The following is a 26,292-nucleotide window of genomic DNA, read 5'->3' on the forward strand; positions in this document are numbered from 1 at the left end:
TCAAACTAGGTGATCAGTACACCGTCGTCGTCGCCAGTAACAAACTGAGCGACCTGCTGTCTAGGACTCGCTTATATACATGCACCGGTTTGAATAATACGCGAGTCAAATCAAGAACCAATTACTATAATACTCGAGTCAATACATCATCCATTGTTATTACTAAAAAAAATAGGAATTTCAAGGAATAAAAGTTTAAATTATATATTGAAACAACTAATCTCTCATCCTACATACACGGTTTATTTAGACTTACTAGAAGGATTAAGAGTCTCTGAACAATGGAACTTTCAGAAACCAAACATAGTTTCAACTACTCAAATTTAAATTTTATTATGTACAGCTACACATAACCTCCAACTGACTCCAAATGTCTACAACACATTTCTAAAATAATTTATACGATACCGGGCTAGGTCCAAAGTCAATTATTTTTGTACCTCTCATCTACAGTTCAGAGGACCTTCAGTGTTGATATAGCTACAGACAAGACATGTCCAGTACCATACATCTTCAAAGCCTTCAGAGTCGATCCTTGTTAAGCCTTATGACAAAAGTCTCCGAAACAAGAGACCTACTCTATAAGTTTACTATACACTTTTATGCTTTATATAGCACACATCGATAAATATCTTCGTAAATAACCCAAAATTTTATCAGACCACTAGCATTCGATTTATGCACATACAGTAGGACACCAACATATCCATCAACACAAGTCCATTCTACATTAAGCTCCTCACTTATTTTCATCAGTCTACACTCAGCACACAAAAACTAAATGAAGTCAATTAACAACCTAGTATTTATATACATCCAGTCATTTAACACCATACCGATGGCTAGTTAAATAAGATTGACAGTGAACATGTTAGCAAAGTTTAAATTTATATAGGACCAGGGACCCATTGAACCTTCAGAACCGAGCTACACATACTCAGTGCTGGATGCAAGTTAATTCTACACTCATTTGCCATCACTCATATTACATCATCGTCACTCAATTTGACACTCATTTCCCATCAACTACACTCAATTCGACACTCATTTTCCATCATAGACACTCAATTCGACACTAGTTTTCCATAAGACACTCAATTTCCATAATCGACACTCAATTCGACACTCAATTTCCGTCATCGACACTCAATTCAACACTCATTTTCCGTCATCGACACTCAATTCTACATACGTACTCTTTCCTTCTTCAACACTCATTTTCCTTCATCTACATAAAATAAAATGTAAACTCACCAACACCCACACACACACACACACACACACACACTCACACACACACACACACACATAGATATATATTAAAATAGTCATCCGCAACTCAATTCTTTAAAGTAGCAAACACATGAACTTTATTAGGGCATGAATAACGACACATTTTAATATCAATTTTTAAAATTATATTTATATCACAAAATACAAAAGTATAAAAATCCGTCAGTCAATACACATTACTAACTTATTATATATACCCTGAAATTCTAAGTTCATTATGAATAGTCCACGTTTCTTTGATAACTGATACAATTTCGTCATCTTGCGAAACAAGTAAAAGTCGCAACCTGTTCGTTAACACGTTCGAGTCTTTCCACGATACATAATCAATTTCACTTGATGACACCATCTTCTTCGATTGTTTGCTGAACATATTCTGAAAATCGTTGTAATAATGATTATGATAATTTGTATCATCATCATCGCTGCTGTCCACATCTTTAACAAACACACTGACATCTTCATCTTGCATATCCCAGTATTTCGAATTTTTTGACATTGGAGTGCCGTCATTGGTATCAAGCTTACTTGCTAATTTTCCAAAAAAAATATTCCAAAGTCCGTATAAGTCTACTATAAGACGACTTGTCACTTTTTCTGGAGATGTTACTTTCATTATCTTCTACCTTACTTATATCTTCAACACCAGTTAAGCTATTTCCTTCCTCAAGACCTGGAGAGATTTTAACACAATCGCTTTTAAGACTAGGTCGATCAATTTCATTGTAAGACATACTGTCCCCGAGCATAGCGTCTCCATCTACGTACTTTATCTCCTGAACGAGCTTGGCTTTACAAGTTTTATAGTGTATTTTTTAATTCTCTCTTCGTGTCAACCGTCTTCCACACTTGCCACAAATTAGTATTTGACGGTATGGGCTTTTAACACATTCGTTCTTTTCATGTCTACGAGCATTATAGATGTTATCAAAGTATTTGCTACAGTATGTACAATGTCCTCCAGATCGAGATCGATATTTGTGTATCGATCCTTCACTAGTCTGTACGTACTCCATAATGGTTGAATAGCAACTAAAGGTATTTTTTAGGTACTTCGTATTTTCATGTATGAACATTCATCAATTATTTACGAAAAAAAGATTTTTTTTCTCATTTTGAAGAAAAAATCATGTTCCACGTAGTTTTACTACCCATCTTCATATTTCCTCATATGTTATGTTGTAAAAGCAACCAAAGTTGGTTGTAGGTTATGGAATGCTCACTCACGATCTCTTGAAAAAGGTGTACCTCCCTAGATCTCAAGAGGAAGAACATTGACCTTATTTAAAAATTAGTGAATAATATCATGGTCTAGCAAGAATCACAAGATAATCTATTCTCATATTAGCAACCATCATGTACCAGTTGTCTGTATATGCAGTCTCTGTTGTCTGTATAAGTAGACAATGTTTTGTGTGGGATGCGGGATGCTCCCTAACGATCGCAACAGAAGGAGGGCTTCGCTAGAACTCAAGGGGAAGGGAAATCTTCGTGTGTGATAGCTTTTCCCATTTGTTTCAAGACAGTGTAATCGTCTGATTAATGAACTTTTGTTTTTGTGTGATTTCCACCTGTTAAAATTATTTTTTAAGTGTTAATTTGATAATATGACTTCGGAAATTTATACGAAACTCTGAATAAAATTACCTGTCTTAGACACCAAGGACAATACAGTTTGTCCTTCATGTTAATGCTTATCAGCTGTCTCAAAGCATATTATTTGTCTGAGTAAAGTTATTATTTTTTAAATCCGCCTGATAAAAATATTTTAAGTGGTGATTTATTGACAGAATTTCACTAATTAAATGTAACTCTGAATAGAAATGACATGACTCATTAAGTAAAAAAATTCTTCATGCAGAGATAGATTTCTCACAAATAATCAGGAGCACTCGGAGAAAACCATCAGATGTCTAGCCAGGAATAATCAGAAACACTTGGAGAAAGCCATCAATAAATAATATCAAGAATAGTCAGAAGCACTCTGAGAAAACCATAAGATGTCTAGTCAGGTATAATCAGGAGCACACGGAGAAAACCACCACAATATTGTCAAGAATAATCGGAAGCACACGGAGAAAACCACCATAATATTGTCAAGAATAATCGGAAGCACACGGAGAAAACCACCATAATATTGTCAAGAATAATCGGAAGCACACGGAGAAAAACACCATATATTGACAAGAATAATCGGGAGCACACGGAGAAAACCGTCACAAGTTTTCTTTGATATCATAAAATTTCAGGAAAAAATAATAATAAAAATAAAAATAAATTAATAAAAAATTAAAAATAAAATACAAAAAATACATAAACAGATTCTGCTAGCTTGTGAACTTCTCATTGTTGAGCAAAGATATAGTTCTAGTACAAGCAAGAATTTTATGTATTTTTTGTATTTTATTTTTAATTTTTTATTAATTTATTTTTATTTTTATTATTATTTTTTCCTGAAATTTTATGATATCAAAGAAAACTTGTGACGGTTTTCTCCGTGTGCTCCCGATTATTCTTGTCAATATATGGTGTTTTTCTCCGTGTGCTTCCGATTATTCTTGACAATATTATGGTGGTTTTCTCCGTGTGCTTCCGATTATTCTTGACAATATTATGGTGGTTTTCTCCGTGTGCTTCCGATTATTCTTGACAATATTGTGGTGGTTTTCTCCGTGTGCTCCTGATTATACCTGACTAGACATCTTATGGTTTTCTCAGAGTGCTTCTGACTATTCTTGATATTATTTATTGATGGCTTTCTCCAAGTGTTTATGATTATTCCTGGCTAGACATCTGATGGTTTTCTCCGAGTGCTCCTGATTATTTGTGAGAAATCTATCTCTGCATGAAGAATTTTTTACTTAATGAGTCATGTCATTTCTATTCAGAGTTACATTTAATTAGTGAAATTCTGTCAATAAATCACCACTTAAAATATTTTTATCAGGCGGATTTAAAAAATAATAACTTTACTCAGACAAATAATATGCTTTGAGACAGCTGATAAGCATTAACATGAAGGACAAACTGTATTGTCCTTGGTGTCTAAGACAGGTAATTTTATTCAGAGTTTCGTATAAATTTCCGAATTCATATTATCAAATCAACACTTAAAAAATAATTTTAACAGGTGGAAATCACACAAAAACAAAAGTTCATTAATCAGACGATTACACTGTCTTGAAACAAATGGGAAAAGCTATCACACACGAAGATTTCCCTTCCCCTTGAGTTCTAGCGAAGCCCTCCTTCTGTTGCGATCGTTAGGGAGCATCCCGCATCCCACACAAAACATTGTCTACTTATACAGACAACAGAGACTGCATATACAGACAACTGGTACATGATGGTTGCTAATATGAGAATAGATTATCTTGTGATTCTTGCTAGACCATGATATTATTCACTAATTTTTAAATAAGGTCAATGTTCTTCCTCTTGAGATCTAGGGAGGTACACCTTTTTCAAGAGATCGTGAGTGAGCATTCCATAACCTACAACCAACTTTGGTTGCTTTTACAACATAACATATGAGGAAATATGAAGGTGGGTAGTAAAACTACGTGGAACATGATTTTTTCTTCAAAATGAGAAAAAAAATCTTTTTTTCGTAAATAATTGATGAATGTTCATACATGAAAATACGAAGTACCTAAAAAATACCTTTAGTTGCTATTCAACCATTATGGAGTACGTACAGACTAGTGAAGGATCGATACACAAATATCGATCTCGATCTGGAGGACATTGTACATACTGTAGCAAATACTTTGATAACATCTATAATGCTCGTAGACATGAAAAGAACGAATGTGTTAAAAGCCCATACCGTCAAATACTAATTTGTGGCAAGTGTGGAAGACGGTTGACACGAAGAGAGAATTTAAAAATACACTATAAAACTTGTAAAGCCAAGCTCGTTCAGGAGATAAAGTACGTAGATGGAGACGCTATGCTCGGGGACAGTATGTCTTACAATGAAATTGATCGACCTAGTCTTAAAAGCGATTGTGTTAAAATCTCTCCAGGTCTTGAGGAAGGAAATAGCTTAACCGGTGTTGAAGATATAAGTAAGGTAGAAGATAATGAAAGTAACATCTCCAGAAAAAGTGACAAGTCGTCTTATAGTAGACTTATACGGACTTTGGAATATTTTTTTTGGAAAATTAGCAAGTAAGCTTGATACCAATGACGGCACTCCAATGTCAAAAAATTCGAAATACTGGGATATGCAAGATGAAGATGTCAGTGTGTTTGTTAAAGATGTGGACAGCAGCGATGATGATGATACAAATTATCATAATCATTATTACAACGATTTTCAGAATATGTTCAGCAAACAATCGAAGAAGATGGTGTCATCAAGTGAAATTGATTATGTATCGTGGAAAGACTCGAACGTGTTAACGAACAGGTTGCGACTTTTACTTGTTTCGCAAGATGACGAAATTGTATCAGTTATCAAAGAAACGTGGACTATTCATAATGAACTTAGAATTTCAGGGTATATATAATAAGTTAGTAATGTGTATTGACTGACGGATTTTTATACTTTTGTATTTTGTGATATAAATTTAATTTTAAAAATTGATATTAAAATGTGTCGTTATTCATGCCCTAATAAAGTTCATGTGTTTGCTACTTTAAAGAATTGAGTTGCGGATGACTATTTTAATATATATCTATGTGTGTGTGTGTGTATGAGTGTGTGTGTGTGTGTGTGGGTGGGTGTTGGTGAGTTTACATTTTATTTTATGTAGATGAAGGAAAATGAGTGTTGAAGAAGGAAAGAGTACGTATGTAGAATTGAGTGTCGATGACGGAAAATGAGTGTTGAATTGAGTGTCGATGACGGAAATTGAGTGTCGAATTGAGTGTCGATTATGGAAATTGAGTGTCTTATGGAAAACTAGTGTCGAATTGAGTGTCTATGATGGAAAATGAGTGTCGAATTGAGTGTAGTTGATGGGAAATGAGTGTCAAATTGAGTGACGATGATGTAATATGAGTGATGGCAAATGAGTGTAGAATTAACTTGCATCCAGCACTGAGTATGTGTAGCTCGGTTCTGAAGGTTCAATGGGTCCCTGGTCCTATATAAATTTAAACTTTGCTAACATGTTCACTGTCAATCTTATTTAACTAGCCATCGGTATGGTGTTAAATGACTGGATGTATATAAATACTAGGTTGTTAATTGACTTCATTTAGTTTTTGTGTGCTGAGTGTAGACTGATGAAAATAAGTGAGGAGCTTAATGTAGAATGGACTTGTGTTGATGGATATGTTGGTGTCCTACTGTATGTGCATAAATCGAATGCTAGTGGTCTGATAAAATTTTGGGTTATTTACGAAGATATTTATCGATGTGTGCTATATAAAGCATAAAAGTGTATAGTAAACTTATAGAGTAGGTCTCTTGTTTCGGAGACTTTTGTCATAAGGCTTAACAAGGATCGACTCTGAAGGCTTTGAAGATGTATGGTACTGGACATGTCTTGTCTGTAGCTATATCAACACTGAAGGTCCTCTGAACTGTAGATGAGAGGTACAAAAATAATTGACTTTGGACCTAGCCCGGTATCGTATAAATTATTTTAGAAATGTGTTGTAGACATTTGGAGTCAGTTGGAGGTTATGTGTAGCTGTACATAATAAAATTTAAATTTGAGTAGTTGAAACTATGTTTGGTTTCTGAAAGTTCCATTGTTCAGAGACTCTTAATCCTTCTAGTAAGTCTAAATAAACCGTGTATGTAGGATGAGAGATTAGTTGTTTCAATATATAATTTAAACTTTTATTCCTTGAAATTCCTATTTTTTTTAGTAATAACAATGGATGATGTATTGACTCGAGTATTATAGTAATTGGTTCTTGATTTGACTCGCGTATTATTCAAACCGGTGCATGTATATAAGCGAGTCCTAGACAGCAGGTCGCTCAGTTTGTTACTGGCGGCGACGACGGTGTACTGATCACCTCGTTTGATTCTTCTGGTGCATAAGACGCGTAATTACCTGTTCTTGTGAACTCGATGGCATCTTTACCATCTAAAACGACGAACTTGATGGATGTTGTACCATCGACTACGGGAACCCTGACGTCAGCTATGGCGGAGAATGTGCAGATCCCGTCGGCAACGACGACGACGTCATCACAAGAGAAGACTTCAACAGTCGTGATACCGTCAGCAGGAGAGACTTTAATGCCGGTGGTGCTGGCTACACAGGAAAACTCTACGAACTTCGTTTCGTCCTCGATGGAAACTTCAATGACTGGTGATTCAAGAACGACTAACGAACATCGGTGCTGTTACTGTGACAAAAGTTTTAAATACCGTCAACATGCAAGAAGACATGAAAATCATGTCTGTAGAAGAAACGCTAATCGTGTGACATTTCCGTGTGACCCGTGTGGTGTACATTTCACAAACAAAAGTAATTTGATTAGGCATTGTAAAAGCAAAGTTCATTTGCAAGTTGTACAGCGGGGAAGCGATGATAATTGCGATGAATATCTGTATCAGTGCCGCTACTGTGGTAAACGTTTTGAACGACTACGAAGTACACGTATCCATGAAAAGCATGGCTGCAGAAGAAATCTTGATCGTGTAAAATTTCTGTGTGAGAAGTGCGGTATACAGGTTACACGAAAATTTTACTTGAAAAAACATTATAAATTTTGTAAAGGAAGGTCTCTAGCATAATTTCTGGTCCTCTAAGGTGTTACACTCCTGAACTGATTTATCGAGATCTGTATGAATTATTTGTATTTTGTCATTCTTAATACGAACTATAATAATTTATTTTAATAAAAATGAATGTCGCACGGACTGAGAAATGTATACGATATATATATAGTGTCAGATTTTAATGTGTATAAATGTACAATTTTAAATAAATTATAGAAGTAAAGAATTTTTTATTTATTTTTCCCTAACCTACATCGTTTATCTAAATGCAATAAACTACATGTGACACGTAATTTTGGTCGAATTTGTAATGCGCGCTATGTCTTGTTTGTGTGTATTATTTTTTTTACCAATAATGATGATGAAGACTGTTTTTTTTTTTTTGCTAAAATTATTTTTGTCTGAGTATGCCATCTGCATTCTTAAGATTTTTATGGGAGATGTTTTGGTAAAGTGCTGGTACAGGTAATACCGTAGCATTAGAGCAAATCTGACTAAGAACTTGATTTATTATTTTTGAGAAATAATTTATTAGTTCCCGAAATAAAACTAACAGACTTGTGGGAAATTTATGGTCTTAAATCGTAACCTGTCATATATCGGTGTACACTACGGAGGTGATATTAAAAAATTAAAGAATGTTTATCAAATGACCACACTTCGGGGTACTCTGGTGCACTGGCTGGGCTGTAACAGTAAGATTCTGGATACTTGGTAAGCGATTATTCGTCCGAATTACTCACACATTTGTACCGATTACTAACATGAATTTAGGGTTCACGAAAAAAATGTATACTAGCCGGGGTCATGATTTGAAGTATTTTGCCGCTTATAATTATCAGCGTAAGGAGTATGCTATGTAGGAATCGACTCCTCTCGTATATGTGCTACACATTTATTTTTGTAGGTAGCAAGATATACATTCGTAGGCTGATTTTCTGCTCTGGTTCGGTGATGTATACTTTGAAGTGGTTCCGTCAAGTACTTTACATGAGCTTGATTACGATTTCACTGGAGTTTTACGTGCACTGAGTTGGAAGGCTAGCGGCGTGATGTATGCATGTCTCGAGCAAAACATATGAGTGTCGCAGCATTCTGCAAGCTTGCAACTCCCGCGCGAGGGGTCAATGTTCATTTGCAGGTGATGGTAGGCGTGTCTCGATCGAGAAGTCTCTGCCTCTATCCTTGAGAATTTTTTTTTAGGTTAACGTGCTTGAATTTATGTACTTTTGACTAGTCGTACGTGAATAAGTTTAAATTCGTATGCATTGGAACATATTTTTCTACATGAGCTAAGAGAAATACATAGATGCTACATTGACTGAGATAGGTATCGAACACATGGTTCTTACCCTATGAGTGACTAGCACTTGTTTGTCCCATCTCCTCTAACCCTCGTTTACTTTGTGATATAGATGGAACATGGTTGTTTTCAGAGAGATGATGATGGTTAAAATGTCTTGGACAAAGTGTCCTTTGTAGAAATTACTATGTGTGGTAATTATTTTAGTTGAAAAGATAATTTAATAAAACATGTAAAACTAACGTGAAGGTTTTTTTATGTGTAAACAAATCATCGATAGGATGGATTTTTATGTAGAAATGGTTGTATACCACATCTCTTGAAGAACACTGCATGGTATATATAATGAAAGACTCTTGGGTTCAAGAAACTAAAATATAGGTGGAAAGGATGATGCGGTTCCTAAGATTAAATGAAAGGAACTTTGTTGATTTTTTTCTATATACTAAGATGATTTAATTGGGTTTGGGATGATGGGTTGAAGGATTAAATAATAAAACTGGACACATAGGCTTTTAAAGAAAAAGAGAATGGAGCTCACAAGATCATAGATTGCGGGTAAATCACTGACAACTGAAATGTGGAAACGATATCATAAAATGAGTGATATTGATGCAGCTCATGGCAATATTGATGACGGCTACGAAGATGATGTCTTTACGTCTGTGATAGTGACACGGACGCGGAGATTTTAAGACAAATAATATTATTAATATAGAAATGATGGAAGCCGTAGCACGCCGATCGTGACGAGAAACAAATATTGAAGGATGCTGATGGTTTCGGGAAGACTGAAACTAATGGAAGTATCAACACCTTGAAAAGTGAAAATACACTCAAGCCTATATTTAGCAGATAATCCATACTTTGTAAAAATAATGGACTCCTGAAAAGGAAGCATGAAGGCGATGCAGACACTTCGACATCGACGATAACGAGTTCTTATACGGTAATCTGGGTGAAGACGATGCCTTCTACGGTGATTGCTACAGTGACTCTGAAGCTGTCGACGTGATCTAAGACTGTGATGCAGAACCTAAAGCTGACAAGACCGATGAATGTGGTGGTGTCCTGAGACCGAAGCGATGGAAACGTCGTGATGTAATAAATAAATCTGATCAAGCTTGTGATGATCACTGGCTCGATGATGAAAGTAACCCTGAGGTTGGTGTTAAAACGGAGGACAGCAGAGATCATAATATTTATAATAAACGTGCAAGGAAGATGGTGGCAGAAGAGATTGATTCCACATCATGGAAAGATCCAAACATATTGGTTGACCGGCTAAGGCTGATGATGGCATCTGTTCGTAGAGGAAACTTCTCGCATATCGTGGAAGTATCGACCATACTTAAAGAGCTTCGGAACGCTGGCTACTTACAATAATCATTTGATTAACTGTCATGTGTGTACTAATGAAAAATAAAATGAATTATTTATATTTTAAAAAAGTATGATTTATTTCTTGTATCCTGATTTCCAAATAAGTCTGTGTTTCCGCTACTGTATGTGTGATCGTTCCGTTTCCTGTGTGTACATTTCTTTTTCCTGTTTGTTCATTTCGTTTTCCTGTGTGTACATTTCGTTTTCATGTGTGTACATTTCGTTTTCCTGTTTGTACATTTCGTTTTCCTGTTTGTACATTTCGTTTTCCTGTTTGTACATTTCGTTTTCCTATTTGTACTTTTCGTTTTCCTGTTTGTACATTTCGTTTTCCTGTGTGTACATTTCGTTTTCCTGTGTGTACATTTCGTTTTCCTGTTTGTACATTTCGTTTTCCTGTTTGTACATTTCGTTTTCCTGTGTGTACGTTCCGTTTCCTGTGTGTACTGTGTGTACGTACCGATTTCCTGTGTGTACATTTCGTTTTCCTGTGTGTACTTTTCGTTTTCCTGTGTGTACTGTGTGTACATTGCGTGTTCATTTCATTTGATGAATTTGTTTCCAAATGCGTTACCTTATTTTGGTACGCTTCTTCTTTCAATGGTGTTTTGACTCGAGTATTATAGTAATTGGTTCTTGATTTGACTAGAGTATTATTCCAACCGGTGCGTGTATATAAGCGAGTCCTGGACAGCAGGTCGCTCAGTTTGTTACTGACGTCGTTGGTGTAAGGATCACCTAGTTTGATTCATCAGGTGCATACGTCGTGTAATTGCTTGTTCTTGAGACTTCGATGGCGTCTTTACCATCTAAAACGTTGAGCTTGATGGACGACGCACCATCGTCTACGGGAACCCTGACGTCAGCTACGGTGGAGAAGGTGCAGATCCCGTCGGCAAAGACGACGTCATCAAAAGAGGAGATTTCAACAGTCGCGATACCGTCAGCAGGAGAGACTTTAATTCCGGTGGTGCTGACTATGCAGGAAAACTCGTCGAACTTCGTTTCACCCTCGATGGAAACTTCAATGACTGGTGATTCAACAACGACTAACGAACATCGGTGCTGTTACTGTGACAAGATTTTCACAAACAGCAGCAATACTCGACGACACGAGAGGAGAGAATGTGCTAAGAACCCTTATCGTAAAATGTTTGTTTGTGAGAAATGTCACAAGCAATTTGCAAGACAAGATAGTATGAAAACGCACATGAAGACATGCAAAGGTCCTGCTGTGCGACAGAAAGTAAAGGTTTCGGTGCAACAACGATGTATTGATGTTCATAAGAGTATGTCTGGAGATGGTGTAACTGCTGCAACAACATCATCTGGTTCGGGTCTGAAAGGATCGTCTTCATCACCACGTTATCCTTGCAGCTACTGTGATATGTCGTTCGCATTTTCTCATGATGCACGAAGACATGAGCGGAGTAAATGCAAGAAGAATCCATCTCGTATAAAGTTTCGCTGTGATGGGTGTCATGAATGGTTTACACGTATTGACAGTTTGCGACGACATGTGAAAAAATGCAACGGTAAAGTCCGTGTGTCTACTGAAGAACTACCTGTAGAAACTTCGACTCCTCGCTTTAGATTGGAGACTCGTAAGAGAACAAGCAAGAAAACCGATGTGCAGCAACCGATTGGTATGACGTCTGAACATGAAAATAAACCTAAGACTGTGTTCGGCGCATTACAAGTGAATGATAATGGGTTCTACTTGGCGCAGTCTGCATTTCGTGGGACATTGAAAGACTACTATTATCTAAATATGTTAGGTGAGTCGAAAGACATTTGTAATTTTCTTGATGATATCAAAGAGAACATAATCAATCAGCTTACTGATGATGTAGCAACAAACGGTCCATTAAAATACAACTTGTGGTTGGACTGTATATATGGAAAGCCGTATCCATTCGAAGACGAAGTGAAGAAGTGTGCATTCAAGACATCGGCTGCAGTAATTTACAGTTCTAACGATGTGAAGCATACTGTTAAAAACGGTATCCAGAAACTCTGTCAGGAAGAGGAGGACTATGTCTGTAAAGGTTCTGGCTGGACTCTTTCTAGTATAAGCCAATTGGAGCTAAGAATTAGTCATTTCACTCCGCTGCGGACCTAAATGATTATAGGATTGCTGGCTTTCGCAAGTGTTCGTGTAGTAAAGTAGAAATTATGTAATAAAGTTTATTTTGTGAAAGAACTTGTGTTGTTTTACTTCTCGGACCTGCCACTATTATATTATGTTTATTTTTTTTTTCATCTTCATTCCGAATCGTACCAAGGACCTTAGTCGATCTAACTAATCATTTTATTGGTTGCAAATTTATTTAATGAATTTTGAACTTTTTCCGAATTAATAAGTCAATTACGAATTTTCCAAGATGGCGGACATGATGTCTGATAGGATGATGGTAGTAGAGGATTTAATGTCTCTTTAAGAATTTTGAATATGATTTATTGAAATTATTATTTTTTACATGAAATAAAAAATATATTGCATCGATCGAGTGTCGAACCAAGAATAGGAACTGACCGGGCCAATCAGTATATTAATTGCAAATTTATTTAATAAATGTTGGAATTTTTCCCGAATTTCTAGCTAAATAAATACGGATTTTCAAGATGGCGTCCAAATTTAAAGATGAGGGACACCTTAGTAATAGAAGATTACTGCACTCTAGCGGGTAAGAATTAAACTAGCATGGCGTCAGCGCACTCTATCCGACGATACAATGATGATGGCTTCCAGCATCGAAGACAAGATGGCGGACATGACGTCATACTACCTGATGGTATATGTGCATTGGTAAAAGTGGTGGGGGTCAGTCTGCCAGCAGCCACCTAGGGGAAAGGACCTGTCGCCATTTTTAATTTTTTTTTGCACTCGTCGGGTTCGAACCGCGGACTCCGAGCTCCGTGTCGTTAATGTACGATTTTTAAATATTTTTTATTAAAATTTTATTAAGTGAATTTTTTTATAAATTTTAAAATTTTTTTCGTTGAAATCGGATAATAAATAAAAAAGTTAAAGATGGCGACCGTAACGAAAATTGCAACGGTGATGTCATCATCCAATATGGCTACCATGGCATCCTAATTTTCAAGGTCATGACCTTGGCGGCTTAAAGCAGCTAGCTCTAAGGATGCTTAAGCCACTTTCAGGAATTTGGGTTCTTTCTAAGGCAAGACGGCTTTTGAGGATTTTCGAAATCCTAATTTTTGAATTGTGGAATTTTTTGAGATTTTTTGGCGGAATTTTTTTCCACATAAATGGAAATTTTGAAGATTTTTGAGGAATTTTGGGTAAATTTTGCCCAATTTTGGACGATTTTGACACATTTTGAAGGTCAAATGTCAAGGTCAAGGTCAAAGGTCAAGGTCAAAACCATCCAAGATGGCCGCCGTGACGTCACAATCCAAGATGATGGTCACCGGCTCCGGCTCCACGCGCCGGCGCCAGATCTCGGACCGGCTATTATATACTACTGAGCAGTGGGAGCAAAAGAGAAAATGCTGACGAAGACAGATGTGATAATTGGAGCCTTGTAGATGTGTAGCTTCGTAGTCAAGTAGCCTTGTACTATTATAACATAATGCTGCTGTAGCAGTTGGAGCCAAAGAGAAAATTCAGCCGAAGACAGATGCCGTAATTGGAGCCATGTAGACTTGTAGCTTCGTAGTCAAGTAGCCTTGTACTATTATAACATAATCGAGGTGCAGATCGAAGAGATGCTGGCGGGCGGAGTTGGAGTCAAAGAGAAAATTCAGACGAAGACAGATGCCGCAATTGGAGCCATGTAGACTTGTAGCTTCGTAGTCAAGTAGCCTTGTACTATTATAACATAATGCTGCTGTAGCAGTTGGAGCCAAAGAGAAAATTCAGCCGAAGACAGATGCCGTAATTGGAGCCATGTAGACTTGTAGCTTCGTAGTTAAGTAGCCTTGTACTATTATAACATAATCGAGGTGCAGATCGAAGAGATGTTGGCGGGCGGAGTTGGAGTCAAAGAGAAAATTCAGACGAAGACAGATGCCGCAATTGGAGCCATGTAGACTTGTAGCTTCGTAGTCAAGTAGCCTTGTACTATTATAACATAATGCTGCTGAAGTAGTTGGAGCTTTGTACGCTTGAAGGTAGTTGGAGGAGTCTTGTACACTCGTAGAATTGTAGTCCCATAGTCTCTTAGAGTCGTAGCATTCTAACCAAATATCATTGGAGCTGATGAACCAAAAGGCCGTTGGAGACAATGTCTGTTGGAGGCAATGACTGTTGGAGTCAATGACTGTTGGAGTCGATGGCTAATGGAAATATAAACTGTTGGATTCATAGACTGTTGGAGAGATTATATCCTAACTTATCATTGAAGATCGTATCCTACCAAGTTGAATGAACGAGAGAATGCGCCTCCTTTTCGTTAAATGAGCTTTCGTTTTATAGAATTTCCGTCCAAACGTGCTTCGTTTTCATTAAATGCTTGTCCTGCGCGAACGAAGCGTAGTCATTGTGTGTACATTACATATATATTGCGTACATTGCGTACATTGGGTGTACTTTGCGTAAATTGCGTGTACTCTGCGTGTACTGTGTGTCAATTGCGTGAATATTACGTGTTCGTTCCGTTTCCTGTGTGTACTGTGTGTACGTTCCGTTTCCTGTGTGTACTGTGTGTACGTTCCGTTTCCTGTGTGTACTGTGTGTACGTTCCGTTCCCTGTGTGTACTGTGTGTACGTTCCGTTTCCTGTGTGTACTGTGTGTACGTTCCGTTCCCTGTGTGTGTACTGTGTGTACGTTCCATTTCCTGTGTGTACTGTGTGTACGTTCCGTTTCCTGTGTGTACTGTGTGTACGTTCCGTTTCCTGTGTGTGTGTGTACTGTGTAATCATTACATTTATTGCGTGTAAATTGCATGTATTGCGCGTACATTGCGTGTTGGAGCTGTTGGAGCATTTGGAGCTTTATACACTTGAAGGTAGTTGGAGGAGTCTTGTACACTCGTAGAATTGTAGTCTCATGGTCTCTTAGACTCGTAGCATTCTAGCCAAATATCATTGGAGCTGATGAAGAAAAAGGCCGTTGGTGTCAATGACTGTTGGAGTCACTAGACTGATCGAATCAATAGACTGATGGAACCAATGAATATTGGAGCCAATGACAAATGTGCGGAATTTTCGATGATGGTGCTGCCTTTTTCGTTGTCGGTGCTTCCAAATGTGTTGCCTTTTCGTTGTCGGTGCTTCCAAATGTGCTGCCTTTTCGTTGTCGGTGCTTCCAAGTGTGCTTCCTTTTTTTTTTGATGGTGCTTCTATTTTTTTAATGTTGTTTTGACTCTAGTATTTTACTAAATTGTTCTTGATTTGACTAGCGTATTATTCAAACCGGTTAATGTATATAAACGTGTCCTAGACAGCAGGACGCTCAGTTTGTTACTGCCGTCGACGGTGTACGGATCACCTAGTTTGTTTCTTCTGGTGCATAAGTCGTGTAATTGCCTGTTCTTGAGACTTCGATGGCATCTTTACCGACTTTAACGTTGAACTCGGAGGTTGTACCATCGACTACGGGAACCTTATCGACAGCTACGACGGAGAAGGAGCAGATCCCGTTGGCAACGCCTCTGACAACACTGATGGAGACTTCGATATGTGCTGTTCCACCATCAACAGAAGAGACTTTAATGCCGGTAGTGCTGACTGTACAGGAAACCTCGACGAACGCTGTTTCGCCCTCGATGGAGACTTCAATGGATGGCGAATCGTCAACTAACGAACATCGATGTCGTTACTGTGACAAGATTTTCTCAAACATCAGCAATGCTCGTCGACACGAGAAGAGAGAATGTGCCAAGAACCCTTATCGTAAAATGTTTGGTTGTATTAAGTGTCGCAAGCAATTTACAAGAAATGCTAATTTGAAGCATCACTTGGAGACATGTAAAGGACCTGCAGTGCGGCAGAAAGTAAAGGTTTCTATACAACAGCGATGCATTGATGTGCATAAGAGTATGCCTGGAAATGATTCAGTTGCAGTAACAGCGACATCTGGTTCGGGTTTGTCTTCAACTAGGCATCCTTGTGGCTACTGCGACATGACGTTTGCATTTGCACATGATGTACGGAGACATGAGAGGAGTAAATGTACGAAGAATCCTTCTCGCATGAAGTTTCGCTGTGACGAGTGTCATAAATGGTTTACTCGAATTGATAATTTGCGCCAACATTCGATAAACTGTAAAGGTGAAGTCAGTGCGCCTACTGCTGAACTACCTGCAGCAATTACGACTCCTGAGTTTAGATTGGTGCCTCGTGAGCGTACAAGTAAAAAAACTGATGTGCAGCAACCGATTGCTGTGGCATCTGAACATGAAAATAAACATAAGACTGTGATCGGAGCATTACAAGTGAACGATAATGGCTTCTACTTGGCGCAGTCTGCATTTCGTGGAACATTGAAAGACTACTATTATCCAAGTACGTTAAGTGAGTCAAAGGACATTTGTAATTTTCTTGATGATATCAGACAGGACATAATCAATCAGCTTACTGATGACGTAGCAACAAACGGACCTTTGAAATATAACTTGTGGTTGGACTGTATATATGGAAAGCCTTAGCCGTTCGATGACAAAGTGAAGAAGTGTGCATTCAAGACATCGGCTGCAGTAATTTACAGTTCTAACGATATCAAGCAAACTGTTAAACAAGGTATCCAGAAACTCTGTCAAGAAGAGGAGGACTATGTCTGTAAAGGATCTGGCTGGACTCTGTCTTGTATAAACCGATTGGAGCTAAGAATTAGTCATTTAACGCCTATGCGGACCTAAATGTTTGTAAGATTGCTAACCTTCGCAGGTGATCCTGTAGTAAAATAGAAATTATGTAATAAATATTATGTTTGTAAAAGAACTTGCAGTGTTTTTATTTTCGAACCTGTTACTATTATGTTAAATTGATGTTATATTTCCTTTTTTTTTGCATCGTCCTAGATCGTACCAAGGACCTTAGTCGACCTAATTAATCAGTATATAGATTACAAATTTATTTAATGAATTTTGGAATTTTTCCCGAATTTCTAGCTAAATAATTACGGATTTTCAAGATGGCGGCCAAATGACAAGATGTCGGGTGTCACAGCAATAATAAATGATTACTGCACTCTAGCGGATAAGAATTAAACTAACATGGCGTCAGCGCACTCTCGCCGACGATACACTGATGATGGCTTCCAGCAGACGAGGACAAGATGGCGGACATGACGTCATACTACCTGACGATATATATGCTTTGAAAAAAAGTGGTGGGAGTCAGTATGCCTGCAGCCACCGCGGGGGGAAGGATCGGTCGCCATTTTTATTTTTTTTGCACTCGTCGGGTTTGAACCGAGGACTCCGAGCTCCGTGTCGTTTATGTATGATTTTTAAAAAAAATTTATTGAAATTTTATTAAGTGAATTTTTTTATAATTTTAAAAAAAAATTCATTAAAATCGGATAATAAATAAAAAAGTTAAAGATGGCGGCCGTAACGGAAATTACAACGGTGACGTCATAATCCATGATGACGTCAGAGGCTTATCGTAGGCTGTAGACATGGATGCTTAAGCCTACATATGGACATTTCTAGCCGCTGGGATTTTTAAGGACTAAAAACGGGAAATTTTCCCTCGAAACGGGAATTTTTCCCTCGAAAACGGGAATTTTTGAATTGTGGAATTTTTTGAGATTTTTGGCGGAATTTTTTTTCACAGAAATTGAAATTTTGAGGAATTTTGGGCAAATTTTGCCCAATTTTGGCGGATTTTGACACATTTTGAGGATCAAATTCAAGGTCAAGGTCAAAGGTCAAGGTCACAACCATCCAATATGGCCGCCGTGACGTCACAATCCAAGATGGCGGTCGGCACCTCTGGCACCTCCTGCGAAAGCCTGTGCCAGTTCCGGCTAACCTATACTACTAATTTTGAACTATTTATCCTAGGTGTTGGCATGTCAAGGTAAAAATTATATCTCCCAGACTTCTTAGACCTTATTACAACCACTTTTTCTAACATGCTCTATTCTGCAAGTGCCTCAATTTTATTATTTCACGCAACTATTAAACTGTAACGACTATTACAAATATCACGATAAGTTCACACTTGTTAGCTTCAACAAGTAACCAAAGCTAAGTTCTATGTCATGTCAAACCAAAAAAATTAGCACGAAGCTTTATTGCAAACTAAACCTAAATATTTAAATTGCATGATGGAGAGACCTAATCCCGCTTAAAATTGTTGAATTAAGTAAAACACTGATTCGCAAGCAATAAGAATTAATTTAACTTTAAGCACACACAAACGTGTAACTTAAGAAATGGTATGAACTGTCCAGCTCGTAACATAACCTCTTTTTAAATCATGTTTATTATATCCAGTGATAGCATAAGGCAAATTTTATTTATATTAGTCTGTTTCTTATACAGGAAGGACATAAAAATATAACTCATAAACAAAAGTATCATGAAAATTAGGAAGGAATCTTCCATGGTATATTGTAAAAAAATATTCTATAACTTTCACTTTAACACGTTTGGTAAAGACTTCTAACTAATGATAAATGTAATGCAATTTTAATATTAATTTTCTGATATTCCAACTCGGTATTTTACCACCAAAATAGACAAAGATACTGCACGTCTTAGCATTATGACTCGAAGAGCATGTTGTTAAAGACACATCCTCGGAGTGTGTGGTTACATTATGGTTTCAAAATTAAGTCTTTGTAGAAATAAATTATTCGAAAAAATAAAACTTCACAAATATATAATTAAATAGGTAAACGGACCAATTTGTACTAAAATAAAGTTTTCATAAAAACTTTTTCTTGGTAGGTGCTTTCATAAAATCTTTTTTCTATAAATCACACAAAAGGTTTTTTTTTTCAATTATTATTGTTTGTTGAAAGCCAACTTCGGAGGCTTTTAGAGTTGCCTGCCTTATGCCGGAGGGATTATCTGGCCAAGGCTTATGAAATAACGGTTCTACGAACACCTTACCCCGGCGGGAGCCGACCAGAGGCCCAGCCGGCCAGGGCTGACCGCTGATGTTCGTAATCCGGACTTAAGGTCGGCGTTCGCCTACTGTGCAGGAGGGGGGGGGGGAACACCCAACCCGGCAGCAGCATTAGTGAGTGGGTGATCAGCGCAGAGTCGAGTTCCCGATACTTTCAACATTCCTTACGAAGAACACATGTAGGCAACCGCAAACACACGAGCCACTGATGAGTTACGTACAGTTAAAAAAACACCTAATTTTATACTCTACGCACAAGCGTACAGACAGTAAAAAATTTGATAACGAAATAATAAACTAACATTAGTAGAAATTGTAGGAAGCACAGAAATGATTAAAAGTATAATATATATTTAATAAAATTCTAGATTAAAATGATTTAAGTACTCAGACAAATTAAAAATTTCCTTGCATATTATTCTTTTAAATCATTGACCGTCTCGTGTAAAGATTCCTTGAATTTGAGTTTTCACATTTACAACTAATATCTACACTGACAATGCTTATTGTGTTACCCCTCCTCGTGTGCCAAGAAACAGCAAGAAGCACTGCTAATAACCTTGATTATTCTCAAAATAAAATAAAAAATAAAGTAAAGAGAAAAAAAATAATTTTTAATAACGACTTCAAACACTCTACAAAACGATAAAAATGTTCAGACATTTAAAATGTTTTTAAATTTTTATGATAGAATGCCATCTGGGCAACGTAAAGAAAAACAAACCGAATCAATTCATATATTTAAAAAGCAAATACTTACAAAAATTAAATCTGTAGCAGAATTTAAAGGGATGATATGGTTGCGAACAATTTACAAATAAACCAGATGATAAAAACCAACTATCGGTGGGTGGGATACAGTAGGATAGGATAAGCGGATACGACCAGTTGGTTACCATAGGATTCTACGAGAACTCAGTCTTATATAGTAATCAGATAACAAGAAATAAAACAATATGTTTTGAAATCTATAGATTTTTTTTTCTTTTCAATATTATAATCATGCAATTAAAACAAGTTATTATTATATGTAGTTAGTTTCCCTCAGTTCTTTAAGAATGGAGGCTACTTCATCGATGTGCGAGTAGTTTCATCTACGAACCAATGCCATAAAAAGTCTCAGATGATCAACTTGTATGTTAGGATATTTCCATGACTTGTTATCAATTTATTCTGCTGCTGCTTCCATCTTCCATGCATATTGTTACGATTTATAGGGTTCGTAAAGGGATAGCCCAATTAAAGATTTTATTTCACACACAGTTTTATTGATGGCTACTACTTATGTACTTACAGTTAATCTTCTAAAATGGCAAATAATCAATTGCACTTAAAAATGTTGCTTCCCCAGTCCCTCAGTTTCCACACACCGCACACCTCGCTGGGCCGCACCTCTGGCGCAATTCTCGCCGCAGCACCCCTCGTGGGTCTCCGCCGTGAGACTCCGTTGCCGCACTCCGCCGCCGCCGACGCACTTGCCTTAGCCGAGGATCTGCTTGACGCCTCGCTCAGAACTTCGCTCGGGACTCCGCCGTGCCCGTGACACTATCGCCTGAAGCTGAACTCTTCACCCTGGAACCTTCGTCTAGGAAATTTGCTGCCCTATCGCCCAGAAACTCCGCGGGAAAACTCCCGACTTCACTCTGAACTCCCGAGGCCGGCGTCCCCCGGCTTTTATATCAGTCCAGTCACCTTCCAGAACTCCCGAGCGCGGCTGGGGCCAGTCGCGTCATTCCGCGCCGACCCGACGGCAGAAATCTCTCGAAACACGTGACAGCGGCTCGCGTAACTCCGCAGCTGTCAGGTTTCGGATGTCAAACTCACAGAGCCGCGCGGGGATCCGAGGGCTGGAGGGAGGGGAAGCGGCGACCCAGGTGCGCACGGCACATCTCATGTTACAGCGGCATGTGATATCAGCCCAGCTAGCTCTGCACCTGCGCGTGATACAACCTTGCTCACGTTCGTAACAATATATATTATTTTTAAGATCCCTGAAGTCTTCCGTATTAAAATTAGCCTCAAAGTCACCATTCTAGTGACCATCATAAGCTTGATCAGAAAAATTAATTATGTTTAACTTGTCGTTTCCATAGTTTTAGTATCAGTGCATCATCACAATTTTTTGTCTTGTGAGCTTTAAATTCTTCTATATTGTTCTCATTTCCTGAAAAGCTGGTGTTATTGTCATGGTTTCCAGTAATATTATTTAATCCTTCAACCTGAGTAACAAAAATTTCAACAGTGTATTCATAGTAGTATATCCGGGAATGTGCTTCAGGCTGTGGTGCTGTGATGCCGACCGCTATCGCTGGTTTGAGACAGCACGACGGCCACCTTGGATGACATTAACTTTAAAAGATGACTCAAATTAATCAAATTTACTCAAAATTCCAAAAAAAATTCCTGTTTCGAGGGAACATTTCCCGTTTTAGTCCTCAAAAATGGCAACGGCTTGATAACTCCACATTGGGGCTTAGGAATCCACATCTACAGCCTCCGATAAGTCTCTGAATACACCTTGGATTATGACGTAACTGTTACAGTTTTCGTTACGGTCGCCATATTGAAAATATTTCAATATTGTCCGCTTTTAATGAAAAAAAATTCTAAATTGCATCAGATCAGTAGGTGCGCACAAACGATCTTAGTTCGATTCTCACAACATGTCATCCGGTCAAGATACCGACGAAGACATGGCAACGAATCAGCTTTTACGACTCCTAATATTAGGGCTTAACGGCGTCAGGCATAGTTCAGCATCCACGACGACATCCGACCAGGCGTCTAGTTCACTGTGGACGTTGGGGACCAGCGTCCAGCCTCATGCAGCTTCCGCGCCAACCGCCGACTAGACGCCTAGTCCGGCGCGCACGACCAGCGTCCAGCCTCATGCAGCTTCCGCGCCAACCGCCGGCTAGACGCCTAGTCCAGCGCGCACGACCAGCGTCCAGCCTCATGCAGCTTCCGCGCCAACCGCCGACCAGATGCCTAGTCCGGCGCGCACGACCAGCGTCCAGCCTCATGCAGCTTCCGCGCCCACCGCCGGCTAGACGCCTAGTCCGGCGCGCACGACCAGCGTCCAGCCTCATGCAGCTTCCGCGCCAACCGCCGACCAGATGCCTAGTCCGGCGCGCACGACCAGCGTCCAGCCTCATGCAGCTTCCGCGCCAACCGCCGGCTAGACGCCTAGTCCGGCGCGCACGACCAGCGTCCAGCCTCATGCAGCTTCCGCGCCAACTGCCGGCTAGACGCCTAGTCCGGCGCGCACGACCAGCGTCCAGCCTCATGCAGCTTCCGCGCCAACCGCCGACCAGACGCCTAGTCCGGCGCGCACGACCAGCATCCAGCCTCATGCAGCTTCCGCGCCAACCGCCGACTAGACGCCTAGTCCGGCGCGCACGACCAGCGTCCAGCCTCATGCAGCTTCCGCGCCAACCGCCGGCTAGACGCCTAGTCCGGCGCGCACGACCAGCGTCCAGCCTCATGCAGCTTCCGCGCCAACCGCCGGCTAGACGCCTAGTCCGGCGCGCACGAACAGCGTCCAGCCTCATGCAGCTTCCGCGCCAACCGCCGGCTAGACGCCTAGTCCGGCGCGCACGACCAGCGTCCAGCCTCATGCAGCTTCCGCGCCAACCGCCGGCTAGACGCCTAGTCCGGCGCGCACGACCAGCGTCCAGCCTCATGCAGCTTCCGCGCCAACCGCCGACCAGACGCCTAGTCCGGCGCGCACGACCAGCGTCCAGCCTCATGCAGCTTCCGCGCCAACCGCCGACCAGACGCCTAGTCCGGCGCGCACGACCAGCGTCCAGCCTCATGCAGCTTCCGCGCCAACCGCCGACCAGACGCCTAGTCCGGCGCGCACGACCAGCGTCCAGCCTCATGCAGCTTCCGCGCCAACCGCCGACCAGACGCCTAGTCCGGCGCGCACGACCAGCGTCCAGCCTCATGCAGCTTCCGCGCCAACCGCCGACCAGACGCCTAGTCCGGCGCGCACGACCAGCGTCCAGCCTCATGCAGCTTCCGCGCCAACCGCCGGCTAGACGCCTAGTCCGGCGCGCACGACCAGCGTCCAGCCTCATGCAGCTTCCGTGCCAACCGCCGGCTAGACGCCTAGTCCGGCGCGCACGACCAGCGTCCAGCCTCATGCAGCTTCCGCGCCAACCGCCGGCTAGACGCCTAGTCCGGCGCGCACGACCAGCGTCCAGCCTCATGTAGCTTCCGCGCCAACCGCCGGCCAGACGCCTAGTCCGGCGCGCACGACCAGCGTCCAGCCTCATGCAGCTTCCGCGCCAACCGCCGACCAGACGCCTAGTCCGGCGCGCACGACCAGCGTCCAGCCTCATGCAGCTTCCGCGCCAACCGCCGGCTAGACGCCTAGTCCGGCGCGCACGACCAGCGTCTCGCCTCATGCAGCTTCCGCGCCAACCGCCGACCAGACGCCTAGTCCGGCGCGCACGACCAGCGTCCAGCCTCATGCAGCTTCCACGCCAACCGCCGACCAGACGCCTAGTCCGGCGCGCACGACCAGCGTCCAGCCTCATGCAGCTTCCGCGCCAACCGCCGACCAGACGCCTAGTCCGGCGCGCACGACCAGCGTCCAGCCTCATGCAGCTTCCGCGCCAACCGGCGGCTAGACGCCTAGTCCGGCGCGCACGACCAGCGTCCAGCCTTGGTTTTGTAATTGAAAGGTTCACACGGTAATTTTTACCGATCCCTTTTACGAGTGTAACTTTATCCACGATAGACCTTGTAAGTCAGAGGATTGCAATGTATACCACCTCCGCCCAAAAAGTGTACTCCCATGTGCCCTCGAGGACCTGTGCACACAAAGTCGAGAAGAATCTTTTGTAGAAATGCGAGGGCGCGACAAGTTTTATTACGAACTGCGTCGTCCGGATTCGAACAGTGTACTCCGCTTGTCGGAGTGATGTAATGGTTTGAGTCACCGGACGTGCATACGCGGAAGTCAGGTGCAAATCACAAAGTGCATGATGTCCCCATTCACGCTCTTCAAAGAGTCTAGGCTTACGCCAATTACGTACACCACAACGGAAAAGCATAACGGACTTTGGTCCGTAACGTTCAGTCCATCGCAAGTTTTCCAATGTACCATTTCCATGCTACATGCAGTGACGTACATTTACTAGCAACCATGTGGTGAAGAGACCGTGAATCACGTCGAGAGGTGTACCAACAACATACATTTCCATATATAAAAATAACCTGTTTGACGAAGGAGCTTCATTTAAAGTCAATGATTGTGTGAGCAGCGCCTGCGCAGTCAATATGTGCCGACCAGAAATGAAGTTTCCATGTTCGTTGGATGCAATGAAAAACAAAACTGTACACCGGCGCATCATAACCAAAATTTAAAAAATTATACCTCCTCCTTAGAACATGAAATTATTACTCTACAAGATTCAACGCGATGTCTAGAATATTGCGACGGTGCCACAACACACGTTAGAAATCAAGGAAACGACGAGGAATAGGCTGACATAGAATCGTGTACGTGTACCTGAGACCTTTGCTAAGTGTACCGCAATATAAGTCTATCTGAGTGTGACTTTTCGCCACTACAGCAACTCAATTCTGAAGCTGGTTTTAGAAATAATTTTAAAAAAAATAGACTCCTAGTGTTTAATTTTTTATTTTTGCAAACTCTAATGTAATTTTTTCTACTGTAGGTATAAGTGATGAACTCGCTTAGTGTAGTAAACGCAGGTAACTTTATTCAGGGTAAAAGTTTTGTAAAAAAATTGTAAAATCACTCTGTGAAAAAGTACAAAATAAAAAAAAACTTCAAATAGAAAATCTATTTAACTGTGTGTTATGATTTCAAACAATAAACCTATGGTGAAACATTCTTAAGTATTGAAAAAAAAATATTTATACATAAAGAAAAGTACTAAAAAATAAACTTGAATGTTGAACATGAAATAATAACATAGCAGAGTGATATGTCAGTTTACAACACCTTAAATGCAATGTAATAATATAAAACAAAAAAAAAAACAAAGATCATCCTAGTTTGCCATTCCAGCTTCAAGTGAACCTCTGTGAGGGCACACGGATGGATCACGCCTCCCAGGCGATGGCCACCAGGACGAACGTGCGCGTCCGCGGCGGAAGGAGTAGAAATGGCAAGCACATGTCCGCTCACCGACGGATGCGCTAGCCCCGCCTCTTACGGGGCCGGTTGGAGAGGGGGGGGGGGGATCAACCTTCATTTCTCTGTTGGACGTTCCACAAAGCAAAGTCCCGGGACATAGCTCCGCACGTGAACACAATTAACAGTAATAAAAAAAACCTCAAATTGCATTTACACGTACATTTTATTTACATATAAATTTTTAAATACTATTACACATAAATTCTACTTACACAAAAAAATTATGGTTTTAAAATATTCTCCATCACATTCGTAACATCAGCTGCAGTCTTTCGTCTCAAGGACCTAGTCCAAATAAAAGTAAGATTAATATTTGATAACACGCATCATTTAAGTCATTGATCTTTAACAAATTCTAATTAAAAATGTAACATATACATGTTAGATCGAAGAACAAGGTA

At 40.2% G+C, this 26,292-nt stretch overlaps 1 protein-coding gene across 1 annotated transcript in view; it reads left to right on the forward strand.

Moving 5' to 3' along the window:
* Positions 1–24,353, forward strand: part of LOC134532201 (putative uncharacterized protein DDB_G0290521) — a 50,644-nt gene extending 26,291 nt beyond the window's left edge. The window contains exons 2-3 of the mRNA XM_063368621.1: positions 23,364–23,700; positions 24,133–24,353. Coding sequence (XP_063224691.1) covers positions 23,364–23,700; positions 24,133–24,353 — 558 coding nt within the window. The remainder of the gene's footprint in view (positions 1–23,363; positions 23,701–24,132) is intronic.
* The last annotated feature ends 1,939 nt before the right edge of the window (positions 24,354–26,292 follow it).

The sequence above is a fragment of the Bacillus rossius genome, chromosome 5 (assembly GCF_032445375.1).
Source record: "Bacillus rossius redtenbacheri isolate Brsri chromosome 5, Brsri_v3, whole genome shotgun sequence".
Lineage (NCBI taxonomy): Eukaryota > Metazoa > Arthropoda > Insecta > Phasmatodea > Bacillidae > Bacillus > Bacillus rossius.